Here is a 24,139-nt window from a genome sequence, read left to right on the forward strand (position 1 = left end):
GAGTTAGTCTATTTTTCAAGGTGTTATTTTCTTCAGTCAGACTGTTGACTCTCTTTTAATGATTTTTCTTGCATAATTCTCATTTCTCTTCCCAATTTTTCTTCCACTTCTCTTACTTGATTTTCAAAATCCTTCTTGAGCTCCTCCATAGCCTGTAACCAGTTCATATTTTTCTTGGAAGCTCTTGATGCAGGAGTTCTGATTTTGTTGTCTTCCTCCCATTCCATGCTTTGATCCTTTTTGTCCCCAAAAAAGGTCACTTGGTCCCTCTACAATCTGCAGGCCACAGGTTCTGAAGCAGCCACGTATGTGGCAGCTACACAGCTGCTGCACCTCTGCTGTTTCTTGCCCCAGGGGCAGGGACCGGATTGTGTTCTTCCATCCCCCTCAGTTCCAACAGAGTTCCACACTGACCTTTTACTTGCTCTTTGGCATTTATGGGTTGATAAGTCTGGAAACTGCCACAATTGCTGGTAATTCACTCTCCTGAAGTCGGCTCCAGCTGCCATTGGTGGACATCCTGGGGCTAAAAGCACAGGCTCACGTGGGGCTGGGCTTGGTTCCCAGCATGCTGAGATGGCCCCTTCCTGTAGGCCGGCCAGGCTGCCTTCAGTGGGAAATTTGTTTCTCTCTGTCACTTTGTGGGTTCTGTAGCTCTAAAGTTTGTTTATAGTCATATTTTGTAAGTATTTGAGGTGGTTATTGGGAGAGCTCATAGAGTTTTCCAGCTTCTATGCTGCCATCTTGGCTCTTCCCCCTGAGGAAGATCCTGATGAGGTATGCTCCTTGAGTCCTTGAGGTACAGGCTCTGGGAACCTCCCTTGGACTCTTGATTAAATTGTCTCATTTGAGGAGGTATTTGCATGAGGCAATAAGTCTTACATTGTGGCTGGGCCCAGACCTCTAGCCTAGTTACTAACTGCTAACTACTAGCCTAGTTACTAGCCTAGCCCTCCATTGTTCATCTGCTTCCCACCCTTGAGACTATCAAAATATCAATCCACCCTTGAACTGGCCTAGCCCACCATTGTCTGTAGCCTCCAGCTACCTCCCACCCTTAATCACTCATTGACCTCATTAACTCCTCCTGAAGACCCTCCCCAAACTCCTCCGCTAGACCATCCCTAGATTCTTCCCACAACCTTCTGTATATAAGACCCTGTCTTATCCTCAAGTTTGTGAGAGCGCCATAGAATGACCTAGCACAGACTTATTCTGTGTCTGATGCAAGCGAACTTTTAATAAATTTTACTTTTCTTTGGCTGGGAAGACTTGAGTCGAATTCATTTGGCAGGACAGCAGCGTGTTGGTATTTTGGGGTCTCCAGAGCAACCCTAACCGTCTTAGTGGATAACCTCTTCAATTTCACCTTAACCCTCAAGGTAGAACTCTGAACCCCCTAGAACTCTGAGGGGGAGATGTAGCAGCTGCCACGTGGGAACCAGACCTCCCAGTGTAAGTGGGGATTGGAAAATACCTCCAGAACTTGTTCTAACAAAACAGAGCTGATCTTTGTTGTAATCTATCATGGGAACTTATACCAAAGAAAAAATAAAATACGAGATAGAACAGAGAAGAAATCAGACTTTGGTTCAGAAATATCGGAAAAATGCAAAGTTTGGATTGAAAGGAGCCCCACAAGACAAATAAACATGGAGGAAACCAGGATATACCTACAAAAGCTTATGTTTGTTTGGAGAGAAGAGGAAGGAGAGAGTAATCAGGGTATCTGAAGCTGGAAGTTTTGCTGCAGCCAATGGTAAACTGTAGGGAAAGATGTATTCTTTAATGTTTGAATTTAAGGAACACATCCTGTTTACCTTAGCTTTTCTCTTTTCACTGTGTACGTGTATATATATATATATATATATATATATATATATATATATATATATAAAATCAGTTTTGATAAAATGTTTGTTTTGAAAATGAAAATTTGTTCCAGCATGATTGATATGTTAAGGAATAATTTGAGCATACTACAAGTTAGAAAACTACACCACTTCACAATAACTCACAACTGCAACCCTCCTCAGACATCCACTTCTATGAAAAAACTTCAGGTCGTTTTCAAGGGAAATGGCAATTTTTAGCTTCTAGTACAGTAGGAGCTCTTTGAAGGGCTGGACTGGACCCAGGAACTCTCCCACCTCCATATCTGCCATGGCTGTTGAACCCAGCTGGGAATTGAAGTTGCAGCCTGCCAAAGCCCACCCTCTCAACCATACTTGACTATGCCAGCCCAGGCCTGTGGAAATCGGGATACAGACTGAACAGTAGCCCAAAGGTATGGACAGTAGCACTATTTAGTGTAGTATTTATGTATTTCTTAACCATTTAACATGTGTTTAAAAAAAGTGCAACCATTTTTATTGTTATTATATGTTTTTAATGTCACTGATGAAGGTTTTGAGTGTCCTATTTTTCTTATAAGCTCTGTGGTTTTTATAATTTTACATGCTGTAGTGGTTTTTTAGGAACACAGTATCATAGCAGAACTGACAACTGACTGACTGTATGTATTTTAAACATTTAATTTGTATTTTCTTATCAATTCCCCGTCCTTGAGAAGGCAAGCAGTTTGATATAGATTATAGTCTATATGTATGATGCCTTTTGTTTTTCTATCATATTCATTTCCAAATAGACTTCTTCACTTTATCCCCTCATTGAATGAACCATCCCTTAAAAAAAGATAAAAAAGAAAATTCAGTAAGACTGATCAACAAAATCAGTTCTGCACCTTGACCCATGGGATCCAGCAGAGTTGCATGAGAGGCATGGGGGCCGCACCAAGTCTGTTTTCTCTTGGCATTTGTTCTCTTCTTTCCCTTGTGAGTAGTAATGACATTTTGTTAGCTTCTGCCTGTGTGGTTCTGTTGCTCTTCCTCTAAACTCTATACTAACACAGTTTTATATTTTTTTATGTTAAAATTGTTGTAGTCATTTTTAATTCTGCTTATTTCACTCTGCATCAGTTCACATGAATTTTCCTATGTTTCTCTGAATTCTTCATACTTGTTTTTTTGTTGTTGCTTGGTTGTTTCAATCATATTTAACTCTTTGTGACCCTATTTGGGATTTTCTTGGCAAAGATACTTGAGTGGTTTGTCATTTCCTTCTCCAGCTCATTTTACAGATAGGAAACTGAGGCAAGCAAGGTTAAGTGACTTGCCCAGGGTCACACAGTAAGTTTCTGGGGTCAGATTTGAACTCAGATGAGTCTTCCTGACTCCAGGCTCAGTGCTCTATCCACTGTGCCATTTAGCTGCCTCTTTTTTTTTTTTCTCTTGGACCAGAATAATCCATGACATTCATATACCACAATTTATTTAACTGTCCTCTAATTGATAGGTACCTTCCTTGTTTCTAGTTCTTTGTTATCACAAAAAATATTGCAATGAGTAGTTTATTGTATATAGGAACTGTCTCTGTTTTTTACCTCATTGGGGTATATGTTCAGCAGCGGGATATCTGGGTCAAAGGGTAAAGAACAGTTTAGAACTTTTCTTACATAATTCCAAATTGGTACCCAGAACTGTTGACTTAATTCACAGTTCCACCAACAATGTATTAGTGTACCTGCCTTCTCACAGCATCTCCAGTTCCTGTTTTTGGTCACATCTTCTAATTTACATGAAGTGAGGTAAAAACCTTGTGGTTATTTTCATTTATATGTCTCTTATTATTTATTTGGAGCAGTCTTTCATATTGATTTTGGTACATATGTGTATTTGTAGAATACAAACAGAATATAAAAAGAATTATAAACAATAAACAAACCATATGCAACCATATATGTATCTACAAATATATGTAGAGTTATATGAACAATTTTCTGTCCTCCACTAAGCTTTCCCCATCTTCTAGTTTCTTTCTTGGGTGAGCCCAGCTTCTAATATGGGAAATGAGACTCTCTTTCTCATACTCTTTGGCTCTTTACATGCCCATCCCAATACTTAAAGTTTAGCTTTGACTTACTTCTAAAATCTCCCCGAATGAGGTAGTGGAAAGGCATTAATGTACAATGTGAATCAGGTGTGAGGTATTTATTTCCTCTTCACAGAAGAAATGGTTAGCACATGCAATACTCAAAAACAAACATTTCTAGAAAAATTTAAAGCAGGATATAACAACTTATAATTACTTCTATACTCTCCTGGGAGACAGATTTTAAAATATGAAAGCATAAAACATTTAGCAGGACTGTTAAATAGGCATTCATATTTCACTTTGGCTGTGAAATACCCGAACAGTCTCTGTCTTCTGGAAAGCTCAGCCAGAGGTTGAGCTCCTTCTCCTGCTGGTGCTATCTTCTCTGATGTAGAATCTCCCTGTGTGGTCAGTAAGTTCTGACCAAGGAACACAGGATCTTCAGACCTCAAATTCACAAGCTGCCTCCAAGGCTGGCCATGGTCATCTCAGGATCACAGTTTCTGCCACCTACGCTCAGGCAAGGAAACACAAAGCAGAAAATGTAGCCGGGGGTCCCAAGGCCTGGACCCAGATCATTTTTGCTAGTGCCTGATGAAACTCAGCAGTAGTTGCCATGTTAAAAGATTAGGGGAAAGAACAATGCCTCTTTAACCACCCCCTCATGAAAAATCTAGTGAAGAAGAGCTATTTGAAATGTGGAAGAGTGAAAGGAAGTAAACAAACTAGAAACTGTCTCTGCTTCTAAGACTGATGTGGCTCCTCCCCTGCTGCTGTCTACATTGCTAGGGGAACAGTGGGAGATAACCTTGTCATTACAAAGGTCAGGGTCCTTTAGCATCAAGTCATACATATCCCTGGAGTCTCTGGAGATTCCCAGGGGAGCCCTAGAACATGCTCCCTAGAATGGCACCTGAAGACACATTCCTGCACATGTCCTATGTAAGTAACCTCCATGACAGTATTTGTGTGTGTGTGTGTGTATGTACATATATAAAATGTGTGTAATATCCACGTATATGTTATGAGCCCTGCAATTTCATCAGTGTAAGCAGCTCCTGGAGAGGTATCTCCTCTAGTAATGAAAATCTGTTACTTCTCTGAAACTCATAGAGTTGCCTATAAAGTGGGAATAATAATAGGTCCTACCTCACAGAGGTAGTACACATGCAAATGCTATATAAATGCTAGCCATTATTATCATCACCTCTTTTTTTCTTAAATTATATTTTCTCAAGGTTACAAACCGGGGAGCATCAGAAGCAGGACTTGAACTCAGGGTTTCCTGATAACCCTCTATTCATTATGCTGTGTTGACTTTCAATTCCCCATATGGTTTGGACATTGGATATTTATCAGAGATAACTGATGCAAATATTGTTTTCTCAATCAATAGTTTTCCTTTTTTTCCTTAGTTGCATTGATTTTAAGTTATTCCTTTTGTAAAATATTGCTTCTAAACTTGAGCAGTAGGAAGCTGTTGGCCAACCTAGTGACTTATGCTAAATGCATAGTGTTATGGCTCTATAGAGAAGATGGAGTGGTGATGGTGGTGGTGTTGCTGCAGCCACTGAGGATGTTGGATGACAATATTCTCTTTCTCACCACCACTTTATTGTTTACCATTGGGCTGCCTTTGGTTGGCTTTTCAACCTGAGCCAATATGGGCATCAGTGACCAAGCTGTTTGTCCACCAACTTTTTAATGCAGTATATTTCCACCAGCAACTGGGGTACTGTGAGTAGGGTGATATTTTGGCATACATTGATATAACTGAGCTACAATAAATCAAGAGAACCAGTCTGGGAAGCTGCAGCTATTTTGAAAGCAGTTTTATACCTCTCTCCTTTTAGTTTTCTAGGAGTAAAGCCATGGGTACTTGTCTGTAGGAGAGGGACAGGTAAGGAAAATACTTTAGGTGCCAGTTGTGACTGTTCAGATGTCCTATTTCCAAGGAGTTTAAGTAAAAAAACATAAATTACAGTGTGATCTATAAAGTCTCATGCAACTTGGTAGATTATATATAGATCTTTGTTTTGCCACTTGCTGATTACATGCTACAATCATTCAGAGCCTGAAGGAAGTATCAGAAAAGTTGCGAACATAGTAAGAGAGAATCAGCTAAGACAAATCTTGGTAATGGAGCTGGGAGATTGGAGTGGAAGGATAAGGAGAAACAGAGGATGACCTAATGAGTTGTGAATTTGATTATCTCACAAAATGATCTCCCAATTTCACACATTCCTTTCTGGTTCCAACAGGGTTAGGAATAAGTATATAGCCCAGTGTGAGGGATGTATAGGGAATAACAACTCTGGGAAAGGTCCATGACCTAAAGCAAATAATACTGTGTGTCTCTTACTCCTCTCCCATTTTGATACCTGCTTTGTCTGGTAATGGGAAAAAACAAAGTTAATTGCATATGTGAGCTTCAGTATTTTTCTGCTCCTACATATCTTCCTGAGTCCCTACCTAATAACCTGGTTTTTCTTCCCCCAAGTTCTGCTGGTGATTGTTCCAATTCACTAAATCCTGCCTCATTTTTCTCTGGTCCCCAGTCATTGTAATGCTTCATGTGAGAGCCTTTGCTAATGGGACTCAGGACTACCAAGAGAGGTCTTGAATCTTTGGGAGCTTGAGGCATGTGAGGATCTGCTCCAATGGAGAACCACTAAAGACTGGGAACCAAATACATACTCCATGTATGAGATATCATCTTGTCCTCTCCATTGCTTTTGATATCGTCAACGTCTCCCCAGTCCTGGGTACTGCTTCCTTCTTCAGCTTTTGTAACACTGCTCTTTCTTGGTTCTTTCCCAACCTGATTGCTCTTTCTCAGTCTCATTTGCTAGAGCATAATACAAATCCTGCTCCCAAAGTGTGGGTATACCCAGGGGATCTGTCCTGGAGTGGAAAGTTGGATGTAGTCTGACATGCACTCCAGATTTGGGGAAAACAGATTTTAAAGAACTTCTCTGTTCTCTCTATACCCCCTTACGAAATTATCTCATATATTTACATAATTCCTTTATGTGGGTGATGCTTTCTACTGAGCTCCAGTCCCACAGGGTACCACATTGGTATCTTAAACTCAACCTGTCCAAAGCAGGATTCATTAGCTATATTTCAGCCTCCTGGCATCTCTTTCCCCACCAAACCTGGCCTTCCTCCAAACTTCCCTGTTTTTGTTGAGGGTAACATCATCTTTCCAGTCAAGCTGGAATGCAACCTTAGAGTTGTCCCCCATTTTTTTTAAAGCAATTGGGGTTAAGTAACTTGCCCAAGCTTACACGGCCAGTTATTTTGTGTGGGTGTTAAGTATCTGAGGCCAGAACTGATCCTGAGTCCTCCTGACTCTGGGGCCAGCGCTCTTACTTACTGAGCCACCTAGCCGACCCTTGTCCCCCACTTTCACTCTTCCTCATCACCCAAATCCAATCACTTTGTCTCATCTGTTCTGTCTCTACAACATCTCTCCTTTCTGAACCCTTCTCTCCACTCATAAGGCTACTCTCCTAATTTAGGTCCTCATCACCTTTTACTCTACTCAGATAATATACAAATTGGCTGCTAATGCATTCTCTATATAGCTGCCATATAAATCTCCCTCAAGCACTAATCTGACTATCACCTCCCAACTCATGAATTTTCTCAGGCTCCCTATTCCATTTAGGATAAAATGCAAATTTCCTAGTTTGATATTTAAGGCCAGATTTTCACAAATCTGGTTCTAGTCTACCTTGCAATACTAATTTCCCATTGTTGCCTTTACATTCAATATTTCAGTCAAATTGACCTACTTTTGTTTTGTTTTTTTTCCCTGAACTCAGCAACTTGTCTCCAACTTGTCTGTAAATTGACACTCAGAAATGAACATAGTATTCTAGATGCAGTCTCATCAATGCACCCTCTCTGTATGAAACCTCTCCTGATCCTGCTAGTGCTAGCCTCCCAAACTACCTTTTATTTAACTTATCTATCTGTCTATCTATCTATGTTTGTTCTGCCAGGAATTGAAGTCAAACCCACTGGTCAATAGTTTGCAGATTCAGTTCTCTTCCTTTTAGGGGGAGGAGAATTCTGATATCTCCCTTTTTCTAGTCCTGCAGTACGTCTTTCATTCTCCATGATTTTTCATATGTTATTTACTGTGGCCCAGCAATTACATCTCCCCTTTTTTTTCAGTACCAAAAAATGAAGTTCATCTGGGCCAGGACAGTTGAATTCATCAAGGTCAAATAGGTACTTTCCTACAATCTCCTAATTTGTCCTGGACATCAGCTTCCCATGAACCATTTTTCCCCCTATTATTTCCAATATAAAGATCAATCTCCTTTGAAGAAAAAATTAACAAAATAAGAATTGAGCTTCTTTTTCTTTTCTGTGTTGTGATTTATCACCAAACAAAAAACTTTTTATTGTCCTCAAGCTTTACTTGATAGCCTTGGTTCATTTAGCATTCTTTAGACTGATCTTATTAATATCATTTCACATTTTTGTATTCATTCTGTTACCCACCCTGGATTCCATTTTCTGTGTGTGTGTGTGTGTGTGTGTATGTATGTATGTATGTATATACATACACATATGTATGTATCTTTTAGAATTACAAGTTAATTGGTGAAATATCCAGTGTATCTACATCAATTTCTTTAGAGAATTCCCCCTTTCCCTCCTTATCTGAATTGTTTTTACTTTATGTCTTCAGAATTGTATTCTTGAGCATTTCCTATCCTTCTTGGGCTAACTATACCTATAGAATTAGTTCATGTGACCCTACCTGTCTTTTGAACTCTGAACTGTTTGAAATTTTCTTTTTCCAAATCTGGAATGCTTGTCAGGCTATGCCCAACTTTATTTTTCTTCTTTATCCAAAATTCTAGGAGAGGGTGCTCCTTTTCTTCCAGGGTTCCAATCATTTTCATTCTGAGGCTAGATCAATTAATCAATCAACATTTATGTGCTAGGCCCTGTGCTAACCTATCAGTGAGAATCATATTTAGAACAGATTTTCTTCTGTTGATTTCTCAACTTTTTGAAGGATGAAGTTCTCATTAGTTTAAGTCAAGAAACTATTAGCAGTTTTGTTTTTGGCAGAAAGAGGGAAAATTCCAGCAAATGTCTGGATAATTGAAGTCTCCTGTCAGTATTATACCATTTTTCTGTGCTAGTCTTTTTATGTTTCTTGAAATCCTCATCTTTTTCCCAGTGGTTGGTAGTAAAATCCAAAGATAAAGTTGCTTCTTTTTGTCTCCATTGATCTTCACCCAAATACTTTTTTTTTTTTTTAAAGTAATCGGGGTTAAATAACTTGCTCAAGGTTACACGGCCAGTTATTTCTGGGTGTGGTGCTGAGTATCTGAGCCTGGATTTGATCCAGGTCATCCCGACACTGGAGCCGGTGCTCTTACTCGCTGAGCCACCTGGCCGCCCCTAGGCAATTGGGGTTAAGTAACTTGCTCAAGGTTACACGGCCAGGTGTTTCTGGATGGGTGCTAAGTGTCTGAGCCCGGGATTCGATCTCCAGGTCTTCTCAACACTGGAGCCAGTGCTCTTACTCGCTGTGCTACCTGGCCGCCCCGCACCCAAATACTTTCCACAATGCTTCTATCATCTGGATCCTAGATTTCTTCATATGATCATACCTTCTTAATAAATAATGTCCCTCTTCTTCCCCTGCCTTCTTTTAAATTCAGCATGCTCATCCCCAGTCATACTCCTGTCATGTGATTCATTTCTCCATGTCTTGGTATCCATGAACTTAGCATCCAGTTTGTCTTCCTTTCATTAGGATCCTTTGTACCTCTTGCTTGAGCTTTGGACATTTATTTATAGCCATGGTTCTTATTACTGGCTCCTTTCTTGAATTTTGTCTCTTATGGACTTCTGGGCCCTTCGATTGCTATTTTTCTTTATTTGTTATTTTTACTGTCTGTGGTATCTAGCTTGAAGGCTTTCTCCACTCCCTTTTATTTATTTTTATTTCATTTTATTTTATTTTTTGCTTTTTGGAGGGGGGAAGGCAGGGCAATTGGGGTTTAGTGACTTGGTCACGTGGCTACCGTGTTTCCCCAATAATAAGACACTGTCTTATTAAATTTTTTTGGACAGAAAACCACCAGAGGGCTTATTTTCAGGGGAGGGCTTATTTTAATGAACATTGACAGCAATTTTAATAAACAGGTAAATGTGAACAAAAAAATGTGCCAGCAAGCAAATCACTGGGGAAGAACAGGATGACGCGCTCACTGCTGCAGCTCTGATTGGATACGGCTTGGAGCGTGGTGTGCGTTTCACTCGGGGGGGGGGGGACGGTGCATACAGAGGGTACCGTAATGTAGTGTGTAGCGCAGGGGATCACCTTCACTACAGTAGCAATCTCAATAGGGCTTATTTTCGGGGGAGGGCTTATTTTAGGGGAATTTTACACAGTAAGGGGAGGGCTTATTTTCTGAATAGGTCTTATTATCGGGGAAACACGGTAGTAAGTGTGAAATGTCTGAGGCCGAATTTGAACTCAGGTCCTCCTGACTCCAGGGCCAGTGCTCTATTCACTGCACCACCTACCCACCCCCACTCCCTTTTATTTTAAAACTCTTTTGATTAGACTTGCAAAACTCCAGGAAAATGCACATTCCACCCCTGGCCATCTTTCTTTTTAGCCATGGTCCAGAAATTCAAATGCCATTCTCAGACATAGTCTTCTTAGCTATTCCTTCCCAAGTCAGTTTTCTCTTCTGCAAACATTACCTTTAGTAGGAAGCAATAAAGAAAAGCAAAACTTGTATCCCTGTAATCTTCAGTTTCTTTCCCAAGACTTCATAATCTTTAGCAGTTTCTAGTTCTTTCTGGTTGCATCATTTCTTTCCACGTGAATCATGAGATTTTTAAATCTGGGAAGGTTCTCTGCTATTCCTTGGATAAATACCCTGTGAAAACAATAGAACTCTCCATAGTTATCAGCTCATCTAATAGCTGCCTCAGTACCACTGAGCAGGAAGTTACCAACCTCCATTTCTCTTTTTCCTCTGACACTTATTGAAAGCCAGTTGGCTTCTGTGAGTCTATCATTTTTTTGGAGGACAAAAATAGATACTTTCTCTTCAAAGCATCAAATTCCCCTCTCCTCAAAGACCTTTAAATTTGTTTTTAAGCTTCTAGTGTACTCTTTATCTTTTTCTTTCCCTCTTCTTTTAGTGACATTCTTTGCTTCTTCAGCTTAGTGGTAAGGGTCATTTCCCTTCCATCACTTCAGATTTTCCCCCCATTGACAACTTTTTTTTAAAAGTAACATTTCATTGTCCTTGATAATATGGAAATGTGTTGCTTATATCTTTTCACCTCTTCTAAGAGGGAGACTCACCTACTCTTGGAATATAGATAGTAGTTTTTTGGCAATGGCTACTTACAAATATCATACACAACATAAAATAATGCAAAGCTTTCCACTTTCCAAACTGTTGAGATTTTTTAGTATTTGCATTTTTGTTAAGACCTTTACAACCTTTAAGTACCTCATAGTAACTTGACCACACCCAACTTCTTTTCCTTTGTCTCAATCACATGTTACATACTACTTCCCTTCTTATTTGTTTTGGTAACTTATTTTATATACCAGATCATTTCTTTATTTATTCATTTGTTTATTTTATTAATTTGTTTTATTTGCCTTAGTTGGCTAACTAGCAACTTTTTTTCCTTGATGCCTTTTCTTCAGGTCATTTCTCCATACAGTTGTTCCTTTCTCCTGCAACTTTTTCCCACAGAGGCCAGAAGTAGAATCTGGACCTAGATGTTTCTGTCCTCCAATATTTCCTCAATTTCTTCCAAATTTCTGAAAAAAAATTCCTCTCCAAATTTAAGATCTAGCCTTTACAAGTCTAAATTCCTCTAAGTCTTCTTCATAAATCTTTCTTACTCAGTTCAAGTCTTTCTTCTCTGGTTACAACCTTCTCCCACAAAAAAGCTTAGAAATTGAAAGACTTAGTGGTTAATATTCTCACTCTTTTCAAATTATTGCTCGTACCACACAGTGTAAGCTCCTTCAGGGTGGAGATTTCTGCATATTTGTGTATCCTCACAACTTAGCACAGTGCCTTGAAAGAATTTCTCTTGAATTGAATTGAATTCTTTCCTATCCTTTATGTATAGCCTTTTCTACACATCTAGAGGTCTGACCTGAGTTCATAGTGCTTTGTTCATCTGGTGGGGGATGCAGTGTAGACAATGAGGACTACAGAGGCTATAATTCACTTCTAGCCCCTCAAACTTCGTGTTGGGGAAGAGGAAAGAGTCACCTTTTTGGCCTACTTTATCTTCTTAGAGGCAGCTAGATAGTAAAATGGATAGAGTGCTGACTGGGAAATCAGGAAGATCTGAGTTCAAATCCAGCCTCAGATACTTACAGCAGTATGGCCCTAGGTTTGTCACTTAACTTCTCACTGTCTCAGTTTCCTCAATTGTAAAATAGGGATCATAGCATTTACCTCATAGAATTGTGAGTAAATAACCAGATGTTTGTAAAACACACAGCACATAGTAGGTACCTCAAAAATATTTGTTCCTTACCAGTTAGAGGGATTCAGCAGTTTAACTAAGGACTTTGGGTCTCTATGCCAGCTGCTCCAATTCCTCTCCTCGCCTTTGTATTTCAGCTTTTTTCTTTCCCAAGATAAATCCGGCAAAGCAGGTTTATGATTCTCTTTCTTCACTATGTTATTTTCCTTCCTCACTGAATCCAGTCCTGGTTTCCTTGCCGCCTATCTTTCTTCTTCCCTTCCTCCTCTTCTCTCCCTTCCAGGGCTCTCTCTTTGCAAACACCCCCTCCACCGTCACCCCCGCCCATCACCGTCTGTCTCTTCAGTTCCCACTCTCTCCCACTCTCTGTCTCAGCTTGCCAGTCCGGCAGCTCTACTTTGGATCTTTTAGCCACCTGGTCCAGTTGCAAGACCTAGCAGCTGAGGAGGAGGAAGCCGAGAAGATCGCCAGGGCTTCCCACGGCTGCCTCGCCGCCCCCAGGGGTTGGCGGGGAAGGAGCAGCTGGGGAGCCCCCCAGAAGCACTTCTTCAGAAGACAATGCACTCAGCGCTCCGAAACCACAGTCCAGTCTCCTCTTCCTCCGGCTCCTTTCCACCGCCCTCCACCGCCTCCCAGCTGCAGCCGTTCTTTCTTCGCGGGGGCTCCTACCGCAGCTGCCGGAGGGGCTCTAAGGACAGCAGCACCAGCACCAGTACTAGCACCAGCAGGGGAGGAGGAGGGAGACGAGGCAGGAGAGGCGGCAGCTTCCGCGGCTCCCCAAGCAGCAGCACAGGAGTGGAGCGGGAAGACGAAGACGAAGAGAGCATCAGTATTAGCAAGCCCCTGGTGCCCGCCACAGTTTCTGGCCCCCTAGAGCCCTCTGCTCAGGGAGGCGCTCAGCTGATCGGTCACACCGCTTCTTCCTCCTGCTCTTCCTCAAAGTCCACATCCACCTCCTCTTGTAGTATGACCGCAGTGGATTTTGCTGGTGGGGGTGGAACGGGACCCATCGGAGGGCCAGGGGGCCGTTCTTCCGGGGGGCCCAGTGGGCCCGGCGGTGGTAGCGGCTCCTCTCCCTGCTCCTGCTGCTGCTGTTGCTGTGGTCACTCATCCAGGGGCTCCTCCAGGGGTCGGCGAGGCTGTTGTGCCCCTACTTCGGAGTGCAAGTGGGGTTACCAGGCGCTGTCCGTGGTGCTGTTGCTGGCTCAAGGTGGGCTGCTAGACTTGTATCTCATCACTGTCACCGACCTGTACTGGTGTTCCTGGATTGCCACAGATCTGGTGGTTGTGGTTGGCTGGGCCATTTTTTTCGCTAAGAATAGCCGTGGCCGTAGAGGAGGAAGTGCCGCCAGCTTGCACAACCACTACCAGCACCACCACCACTCGGGACCCCCACCTCTCCACCTGCCTGCTCCATCGGCAGCTGTGGGCACTGGCGCTGGAGGCAAAGTCCGGGCTCGTGGTGGTGGGGGCGGCCTGGGAGATGGTTTGGACTCTGTAGGATCCGGGGGAGAGTTTGCTTTTGCCTACTTGGCCTGGCTGATCTACTCCATTGCCTTCACACCCAAGGTGATTTTGATACTTGGCACGTCCATCCTGGACCTCATCGAACTACGAGCGCCATTTGGTACCACGGGCTTTCGTATCACTATGGCGCTGTCTGCGCCCCTGCTCTACAGTTTGGTACGGGCCATTAGTGAAGCAGGAGCCCCTCTAGGATCAGCAGGACCCCTGCTCCTGCAGCCTCAGCACCACCGAGCTGCTGGTTGCTTCCTGGGAACTTGTCTAGACTTACTGGACAGTTTCACCCTGGTGGAGCTGATGCTAGAAGGCCGGGTACCTCTGCCTTCCCACCTTCGCTACCTGCTCATCTCTGTCTATTTCCTGACCCTCACTTCTCCAGTGCTCTGGCTCTATGAACTTAACACCGCCACCCCGACCAATACCCCTTCCTGGGGGGCTGGGGCTGGTGGCTGTAGCAGGCTCCTGAGATTGCTGGCTGGCTGCTTGGTGGACGTGCCTTTGTTGGCCTTGCGCTGCCTTCTGGTGGTGAGCTACCAGCAGCCACTCTCAGTCTTCATGCTCAAAAACCTCTTTTTCCTTGGTTGCCGGGGATTGGAAGCTTTGGAGGGCTGCTGGGGCCAAGGGAGTCTGGGTTCCCCTAACAGGATCCGAGGAGGTTACGGAGGCCCTCCCCCAGAGCCGCCCCCATCGCCACCACCGCCCACCCCTCAGGGAGGTTCTCAGTTGGGCCACTGCATCCCAGAGAATGACATGGGACCCCATGGCTATGTGAATACCCTGGTTGTCGCCTCCCAGAACTAAGGAAGGAGATTGTTCTCTTGTATCTTCCTCATACTTTGACTTCTCATACTTTCTACTTCCCACCCATATTCCCGCTTGTTCTGTCTACTTTTTCCTTCATCTTGATCTGGTTCAGGTTATTCTTAGGAAGGGACAACTGTTGTACAAGGAAGGCTACAAGGAAGTTGACCTTCCCACTACCATCTTATTGTTCTCCTGTAAGAGAGTTGCCTTTTGGGGGGAAGGGCAGTAGATGGTGAAGAAAGTGGGTCGTTTTAATCTATTGCAAATTCATCTTTTCTTTTCCAGACTCAAGTCTCCAAAGGAACAGCTAACATGTTGAAGATATACTTTCCACTCTTGCTCTGCATCTCCCCCATCCCCACCAACAGACCTGATTTCCCACACAAACTATGTACATGTACAGTCATTATAGGGGAAGGTGTAACAGAGGTGGAAATAATGGTAGAGGAAACTGAGCATTGGCCAACTCAGTACCTGGCCTTGATCTCAGAATTGCCAGTCCTCTCTGTATGAGACCCTCCATACTATGTTTGGTGATAACCTACGCCCAAGTTGTGGTATTGGATCCAACCACTTTGTTCTCTTCTCTTTCTATGATGAACTTTTTGCAAGTAGAGACAGAGTTGTGTAGTACAAAGAGCACTGACCTTGGAGTCAGATAACCTGAGTTTGAATCCTAGCACTGCCATTTACTATCTGTGATACCTTGGGCTAGCTACTTAACTTTTCAGGCCTGTTTTCTCACTTGTAAAATGAAGGGTTAGGCTAGATATCTCAAAAATCCCTTCCAGCTCTTGATTTTTATAAGTGATGGTTGTAGCACATGTTAGTGGATGAATGTGTGTATGTGTATGTGTGAGTGCTATTGGTCACTTACCAGCTGAGACTTTCCAGCTGGTAAGAGACAAGAAGGAATGAGCTTTGCTCACTCCCCCCTCCAACTTTCCACTCTTACTTGAACGTGACTGAGTAGAAAACACTGGACTGGGAGTCAGATGAGCTGGGGTAAAAACCTGGCTTTGCTGATTGCTATCTTTGTGACCTTAGGCAAATCACTTTGCCTCCCCAGGCCTCAGTTTCCTAATCTGTACATGAAGATTGGTAATGCAGTGGAAAGAACACTAGTTTTGGAGGCAAAGGACCTGGGTTTAACTCCCAGATCTGCTATTTACTACCTGTGTGAGCTTAGGCAAGTCACTTAACCTCTCTGAGCCTCAGTTTCCTCATCTGTAAAATGAGGGGGTTGGACTAGATGGCCTTTAAGGTACCTTCCAGCTCTAAATATAAGATTCTTTGATCCTTAAATTCTCTTCCAGTTCTAAATCTTAGGATTCAATGAACTCATGGCTATGCATTCCTGAATGAGCCGAACACCTGGGAGCTATCCAGCTGTTTTCAGGCAGGGTAAATGTTTCCTCCTATCCCTTCCCAATCCTGCTCTCCTCTCCGGCACTGGGTGTGGTTTTTTACATTTCAAGGACCAAACCACCCTTTCTTGGGTGAGTAAAAATTACTACCTCTGTGTTTTGAACCTTTGTTGTATTGTGCACTGATAACGGCTTACAAACACACACATAAAAAGGAGAAAGTTGAATTTAATTTTGTCTCTAGATTTTGCTGATTTTGTGCCAGTGATAACAGGATCTGTGGAATATTAGCCACCAGTCCCACTGTTCCCCTCTGCCACCAGAACTCTTCTCTTCCCTGTTGCATCTGTGTGTTTATACCAGGTTGTTGCTTAGAATGTATTGTCTTGAGTTCTGGGTGTGTGTGTGTGTGTGTGTGTGTGTGTGTGTGTGTGTGTGTGTGTGTATTTGAGGTAGGGTTGGTTTTCCTAAGGGGAGGAGTAGGGGAGACTGCCCTCTTGCCAGTGCCCCTTCCAGGAGCTTTTAGTGGATTAGAAAGGGTTGTGTTGCTTGGGTCAAGAATGGAGTGAGTTCAAGAGGATAGGGTTGAGGGATGAGAGTGGATAGTTTGGGGCAAGGGTAGATAACAATGCCATCAATGTTTCTCTGGGCCACCTTTTTTGATTTTCTACCTGTGATGATTGCTAAAGAATGGGGCTTATTACAACTAGGGCTTACCTGGATTGATGAGTTTTATGGGTTCATCAAATCTGATATTTTGAGGGGTTTTGTTGTGGTGGTCTTGGTGGGTGGGGGTAGGAGATGGTAGGGAGCAAGGCAAGGGAAAGACTCTCTTTCCCTCAACTGCTAGCTGTCAATGAAATGGAATAGGAAAGAGAGAGAGAGCATTATAGGAACTCTTCTTTCCCTTCCTCTTCTTGACTTATAGTGGATAGACTCATCAAAGCCCAGGTCTTAACGTTCTTTGGAAAGGTGACCTGGTATAAGGAATGACCTAGCATGGGTGGACATGGGTGATAGGCATAGGAAACCTAATATGCATTCACAAAAGGTACTTTTGAGATTGTGGGTAGAAGCTAAGGCTAGGAGCACAAGGTATATTGCTGTGAGGGGTTTATAATGACTATTGCCTTACTGGCTTTTATATTTTATATTTATATATTTTTTCTTCCTTTCTGTCCCCTCTTATGTGGAAGGGAGCCAAGTTATCTCTCTCTAGCTCAAAGAAATGGTGCCAGTGGGCCTGGTTTTTCAGGAAGCCCCCATTAAAACACTCCCAGAACAAAGGGATATACACACATATATATGTGTGTATATATACATGTACATATGTACACATGCACATATATACATAAAGTTTCTAATCCCTTTGGAATTTGATAAAGAGTAGATAAGAAGGATATGGCAGAGGGAGTTTGAAAGGGTGAGAGTTCTGTTGTTCTCTTCCTACTTGCTCTCCCTCTCCTCCCTATCATTGACTCTAATATAAGGCTATTGAATTTTGGAACCAAGTATTATTTTCTTCTTTTGCATTTCTAACTCCTTGTAAATCCATTTGCTAAAGGGCTGGGGGCTTTGGTCCCAGATTTACCATAGAAAGCACAATATTTATTCCCCATTTCTCCTTCATCTCTTCACACCTTTCCATCTCCTGCTTTTCCAGAGAAAAATAATTCTCAGATACATAAAGGAAATGTGAAAGGACAACTGCTTTGGAGCCATAGTTAGCTTCCTGAATGGTGTCTATTCCTATCCCTTTTCTATCATTTGGAACAATATTGGTGCTGTGAGTGATTGTGACTATAAAACCTTGGAATACTATTGGCTTTTCTGATGTGTTGCTAGAATGGATGTGAAGGAACTGCCACCTCCCTGGGCATGGGTGAAAGATATTTATACCCAAAAAGCTTCAACCAAAGACAGCAGCCTGTACCCAAGCAAATAGCTATCTTTCCTCAGTTGTTAAAATGCTTTGAATTCTTTTGGCATCTACACCTTCATTACAGTTGTAGCCCATGTAAACTATGTCACCCTCATCTCAATTCCCACTCCCACTGATGAGCTGTGTCTCCAGAATTTGTCTAGCTACATTTACTATCTCCACCTTGTGGTTCTAGGTATACCCCTGGGAGTCACTGGTGAGTCTTTAATGTCATTGTCTGAAGTCCTCACTGATGTGCTCTGCACCCTCCCCCCACTCAATTATAAATTGATAATACATTTAGTCAGTCAGCCTTGGTTAGCTTTTAGAAAGCAGTGTTTACTAAGGTGGGAGAGCAGTTGGTATTAAAAAATACTCTCAAAGTCTGTAGTAAAATCTCCCACATACGCAGGGTACAGGGGGAAGTGGACTCAGAACACATGTGACAGAGGGGTAACTCACATGATTACTGGAATCTTTTTCTCCAATTTATGGGATGTTCAAGAAGTTCCCTTTAAGTATGATGAATCTGAGTTCATCTGTCCTTGGCTTCTAATTACAACAGGGTTACCAGCTGATCCAGGAATTCCACCAGAACACTAGTGGTGGGAAGGTGGAAAGTCCAAAATCTTCCAAATCCTTCAAAACTTACAGTCTTCCTCTGGCCAAAAGGGTTATTTATGGATGTTGTTATTGGTGGAGGGGAACAAGGTACCTCCTTCTGTCTACCCCACTCACAACCAAGCTAATTTCTTTTCAATGATATCCTGGAAAGCTATACTTGCTCCAATTTCTGGAAAACCTCTCATCCCAGGTAATTTGGTGCTTCTATACAGGACCTAGGTGGTATAATAAAGGTTAGAGTAGACATTGGAACAGACCTTCATCATATTCATTTCATCAAATAGCTTTCAAATTCTTTCTCCATTTAATCCAATGTCCCTAATTGGGCAACCATTCTATTACCTATATAAAATGGGAGTGGGGTTAAGTCAATCACCCTACCTTTACACTATAAAGTACTTTCCTTCATCTTCTTCCTTCCAGTCAAAAAGGCCTGGGCATCTTGTACAAGCAAATCATTTGGTCAAGCTTACCAGATGTGCTGATCATAAACATTTGATTATCAGACTTACATATTCAAGTTGTTGACATACATAGAGAATTGGAGTGTGTGTGCTCATTGCAAATTCAGAATGGAATCGCTCATGTCAAGAGTGCTCCTATGACAGAAGTTAGTAAGGTACAACAACTTGACACAACTGTTCACTTACATCTTAGCGATGCTTGTTTTTATGCAATGAGACAACATCAGAAATACATCTCCGGACTCTCTGGTGAAATCCTTGGGATTTTTCACTTGACAATACTTGAAACTACTGAACTTCACATTTAGTTAGCAAGAAAAAAAATATTAAAATAATAAGCTAAGAGATTAGAGGGATTCCTTCCCATACCTTTACCCCAGAGAATCTCCTCCCAGGGATGGAGTTGCTGCATATCCTGTTGCTCGAACCTGAATACCATTTTGTTTTGCTTCAGGTTTAAAAAAAAAGAAAAGACTACTTATTTTCAGCAGGGTACAGTCAGAGGTTTTTCATTCTTCTGATTGCATTTTATAGGTGACACCTTATTTTACCCCCAGGCAAGCCTGGTCCTGCCTAAATGATCAATTAATCAATCATTAAACATTTATTAAGTGTCTTTTGTGTGCCAGGTGTTATGGAAAGAGAAGTAAAAATGTAACTCAAAGAGAGAAGGAATGAAGAAAGGATTATGAGATATGAGGGGGTCTGCACCTCTTATGGCTTCCCAAAGCAACATGGATGTAGGGGTGCATGAGGATGATTGGGAAGGTGGCAATGCCATCGGTAAAATGGGAGAGTCAGGAGAAGGAGCAAGTTTTCAGGACTGGCTGGTGAGTTTAATTTTGTACATGTTGAATTTGAGATGCCAAATGGAAATATGACAGATACAGCTGGAAAGCTGGCTCTGAAGCTCTGGACCGAGGGTGGAACTGTAACAGCTAATACTAATTAATAACATCTACCTCTAAGTGTTATTGTGAGGATAAAATGAGATGACATTTGTGAAACACTTTGCAAACCCTAAAGCACTACATAAACGCTACCTATTATTCTTCCAAGTTGTGCAAGGGATAGAGCTTTGGACATGGAGATGAGAAGATTTGGGTTCAAATCCAGCCTCAGATACTTACTAGTTTTGTAACCCTGGGTCATTTGCTTAACCCTTCTCCTACCTCTGCCCTCAACTCTAAATGAGGATAATAATAGCACCTCCCTCCCTCCCAGGGATGTTGTGAGGTGATATAAAGGCAATGAAGTGATAATGTAAATATTTGATATGTAAATATTTTGCAAACTTTAACATAGCATAGAAATGTCAGCTATTAGTCGCTAATGTTTCTTTCACACTTTAAAGTTTGCAAAGCACTTCACACACATTATGTCATTTGACTAGAGATCAAGTTGTAGGCAGCATCTTCATGGAGATGTGACAGAAGAGTAACAGTAGGAGAGATAGAAAAAGAACCAGGGGAGTAAAGTGTTATGAAAAACCTTCCAAAATTTCTGCTTTTCCATCCTTGACATTCAAAATATTTCTTCTCAAAGTTCAGAACTTGTCTTTTCTTTCTTTTCTCCTAACCTCATATAAAACCACAGAATGAGAAAAAAAAAAAAGACTGAGGAATTCATGAACCCATAACATTTGTTTTTTTTTAATTTAAATTTAAATTTTTTTTGCTTTTTGGAGGGCAATTGGGGTTAAGTGACTTGCCCAAGGTCACACAGCTAGTTTTTGTGTTAAGTGTCTGAGGCCGAATTTCAACTCAGGTCCTCCTGACTCCATTCACGGTGCCACCTAGCCGCCCCATAACATTTGTTAAATAAATTATCTATGGGATGCCCTGTGCGAGGTCACTACCCAGGGCAGTGGGGGGTGGGGGTAGGAGTGGAGATAGAAGAATGAGTAAGACGTAGCCCTTGCCATCGTGGAGCTTATAGTCTAGTAAATGAATAATTATATAATAAAGTCATGAGAGTACAGTTAGATGTAGAAGGCATTATGGGAGTTTAGAGAAGAGATTACTTCTGGCTAGAAGGATTAGGGAGTTCGTTAAGAGAAAGTAGCAATTTTTTTTGGAAAGGGGAAGGCAAGGCAATTGGGGTTAAGTGACTTGCCTAAGGTCACACAGTTAGAAAGTGTCAAGTGTCTGAGGTCACATTTGAACTCAGGTCCTCCTGACTCCAGGGCTGGTGCTCTATTTACTGTGACACCTAGCTGCCCCCCACAAAGTAGCATTTTTAAACTGGTCCTGGAAGAAATTGGAAAGGCAGTCCTAGGGATGGGAGTGGATGGCACTTTAGGTGAAAGGAATAATATGAGCAAAGTTATGGAAGCAGAAAAATGCATGTGTACATGTGGGCAGGAGATGAGGCATGAAGTCAAGTTTGGTCTTAAAGAAAGATGTGTGAAAAGGAGTTATGGAAGTTAAGGAATATATTTCCTTGCTTCTTTCATTGCTATAAGGATGGCTAAGGATAGAGGAGGAGGCAGAACAATTAAAAATGACAGTGAGACACGAGCCATCCACTACAAAAGACTGAGTTTAAAGGGCCAGAATTTTGACAGAAAATCTTAAATCGCTTTCACTCTAAAATACCTAAGTTGTAAACTCTTGGTATAAAGAATGACAGCTTGAACATGGGTATAGGTATAAATTATGGACAAAAACAAACCAGCAATGAATGCTTCCAAGTTCTAAACTTGGTCTACTGAAATCCATGTTGGGAAAGGATCAGAATCATTCAATTAATCAGCAAGGATTATATTTACCAGGCATTGTGCTGGTTATTGGGAATACAAATACAAAAATAAGACTACCTCTGTCCTTAAGGAATTTATATTCTAACTAGAGGTAAACAACAGGTAAGCACATATCACAGATAAGGATATATAGGGGATCTACAAAATATACAGTGATTGGGAAGAGTTCACTAATAACTGGACAAGTTAAGAAAGGCCTCTATAAGAATATGGTGCTTGAATTGAGTCCTGAAGGGATCTAGATGTTCCAAGAAATAGAGGTAAGGTAGGACAACCTATGTAAAGGCACAGAAATGGGAAGTGAAGTCTTGTGTACAGGGAACAACATGTAGGTCACTTTGGTTCTAAGTATAGAATATATGAGAGGAAATAATGTGGATTGGGAAGATAAGCTAGAGCCAGGTCATGAAGGACTTTATATGTTTTTTATACCAAGGGCAACGTGGAGGTTAATTAAGGTCCTTGAGCAAGAGAGTGCCATGGTCATATCAGTGCTTAGGTATAAAAATTTTTCAGTTGTACAGAGAATGGATTGGAGAGGAGAGACTCTGTGAATGGAGACCAGTTAGGAAACTATTGTCATAGTCTAGAGTCTAGACTAAACTCTAGGTCCACAAGTGCATCCCTTTGACTGAATCCAGACTTCACAGAACAAATACCCATAATAAAATGATTTGTTCTGTAAAACTTGAACTCAGGCAAAAGGTGGCACCCAAGGACCTAGAAGGCCCCATGTGGCCTTGAGGCTGAAGGTTCCCCACCCTTGGAAGTCTCTAGGCAGAAGGAATGAGGGCCTGGACTAGGGTGGTATAAAGAGATGCAAGATGAGATAAATAGATGCAAGACAGTTTGATGAGGTGGAATTGACAAAACTTGGCCACTGATTGGTTAGAGGTATATCTGTGAAAGAGATTTAAGATTCAAGGATGACTCCTAGGTTGTAAGTTTGAGTGACTGAAGCAATGGCTGTATGAATGAATGAAATTAGAAAGAGGAGTGGGTTTAGGACAAAAGATAATGAGGTCAGATTTAGACACTCTGAGTTTGACATGTCCAGCAGATGGTTGAAAATGTGGTACCTTAGCTCAGGAAAGAGATGAGGCATAGATATGTAAATGGGAATCATCTGATGGTTAAGACTACCTAGGAGCTGATGCAATCATAGAGAGAGAGAAAGAAGGGAGAGAGAAGAGGAGGCTCCTAACAGAGCCCTGGGGGTCTCCCTAGGTATCCCTATCTCTAGGGATAGGGGGTAGTAAATGGAGGATGGGTCTACAAAGGAAATGCAGAAGTAACCGGTTAGTAAGAGAACCATGACAGTACTGACTGAAAAACCCAGGTAGTAGAAAGCATGCAGAAGATTTTCAGCAGTGTCAAATGCTACAGAGAGTTAGGAAATTTGAAGACCAAGGAAAAAGACTACTAGATTTAGATCGTCAGTGGCCTTGGAAAGAGCAGTTTCATTTGACTAGTGGGAGATGGAAACCAGATTGCAAGGGGACGAGATGTGAGTGGGAGGTGACAAAGTATAGACGAGTGAAAGCAGCTTTTTTTAGGCATCTGGCTGTGAAAGGGTTATAAGATAGCTTGAGGAGAAAGATCCAAATACATATAAGGACTCTTAGGAGTGCAGATCAGGGCAGCAAGGCTGATCAGTGGATAGAACATCAGGCCTGGAGTCTGTAAGACTCTATGAGTTCAAATCTGGCGCTTTTGATACTAGCTGTGTGACTCAACCCTCTTTGCCTCAGTTTCCTCATCTGTGAAAATGAGCTGGAGAAGGAAATGAAGGGATCTTTGCTGAGAATACCCCAAGGGGCAGCTAGGTGGTACAGTGGATAGAGCACCAGCCCTGAAGTTAGAAAGACCTGAGTTCAAATCTGTCTCAGACACTTGACACTTAACTAGCTTTGTGACCTTGGGCAAGTCACTTGGCCCCAATTGCCTTGACTTCCCCCCTCCAATATACATAATACACATATACATACACACATATACATATATATATAGTAACACACACAAATACACACACACACACACATATATGAAGAAAACCCAAAATGGGTCACAAAGACTCAGCCACAACTGAAAAAGTCTCAGCAGCAACAGGAGAGCAGATCACAGTCCTGAAAGGCCCCAGGGAATCTTTACCTAGGCTGTGTCCTTTCCTCCCTCCTACCCTTTTCCTTCCCCTCCTCTGCTCTTCTCTTATCAAGCAGCATGG

At 42.0% G+C, this 24,139-nt stretch overlaps 1 protein-coding gene across 1 annotated transcript; it reads left to right on the top strand.

Annotated features, from left to right (window-relative positions):
- The first annotated feature begins 12,851 nt into the window (after positions 1–12,851).
- On the top strand, positions 12,852–24,063 carry TMEM121B (transmembrane protein 121B). Its single transcript, XM_069094311.1, has one exon. It carries the CDS (start codon positions 13,009–13,011, stop codon positions 14,773–14,775), a length of 1,767 nt encoding a protein of 588 aa, XP_068950412.1. The 5' UTR covers positions 12,852–13,008; the 3' UTR covers positions 14,776–24,063.
- Positions 24,064–24,139: the final 76 nt, after the last annotated feature.

This window comes from Petaurus breviceps, unplaced genomic scaffold (genome assembly GCF_028583685.1).
Source record: "Petaurus breviceps papuanus isolate PSGF00001 unplaced genomic scaffold, PetGlider_PUasm1.0 216, whole genome shotgun sequence".
NCBI classification, from domain to species: Eukaryota; Metazoa; Chordata; class Mammalia; order Diprotodontia; family Petauridae; genus Petaurus; species Petaurus breviceps.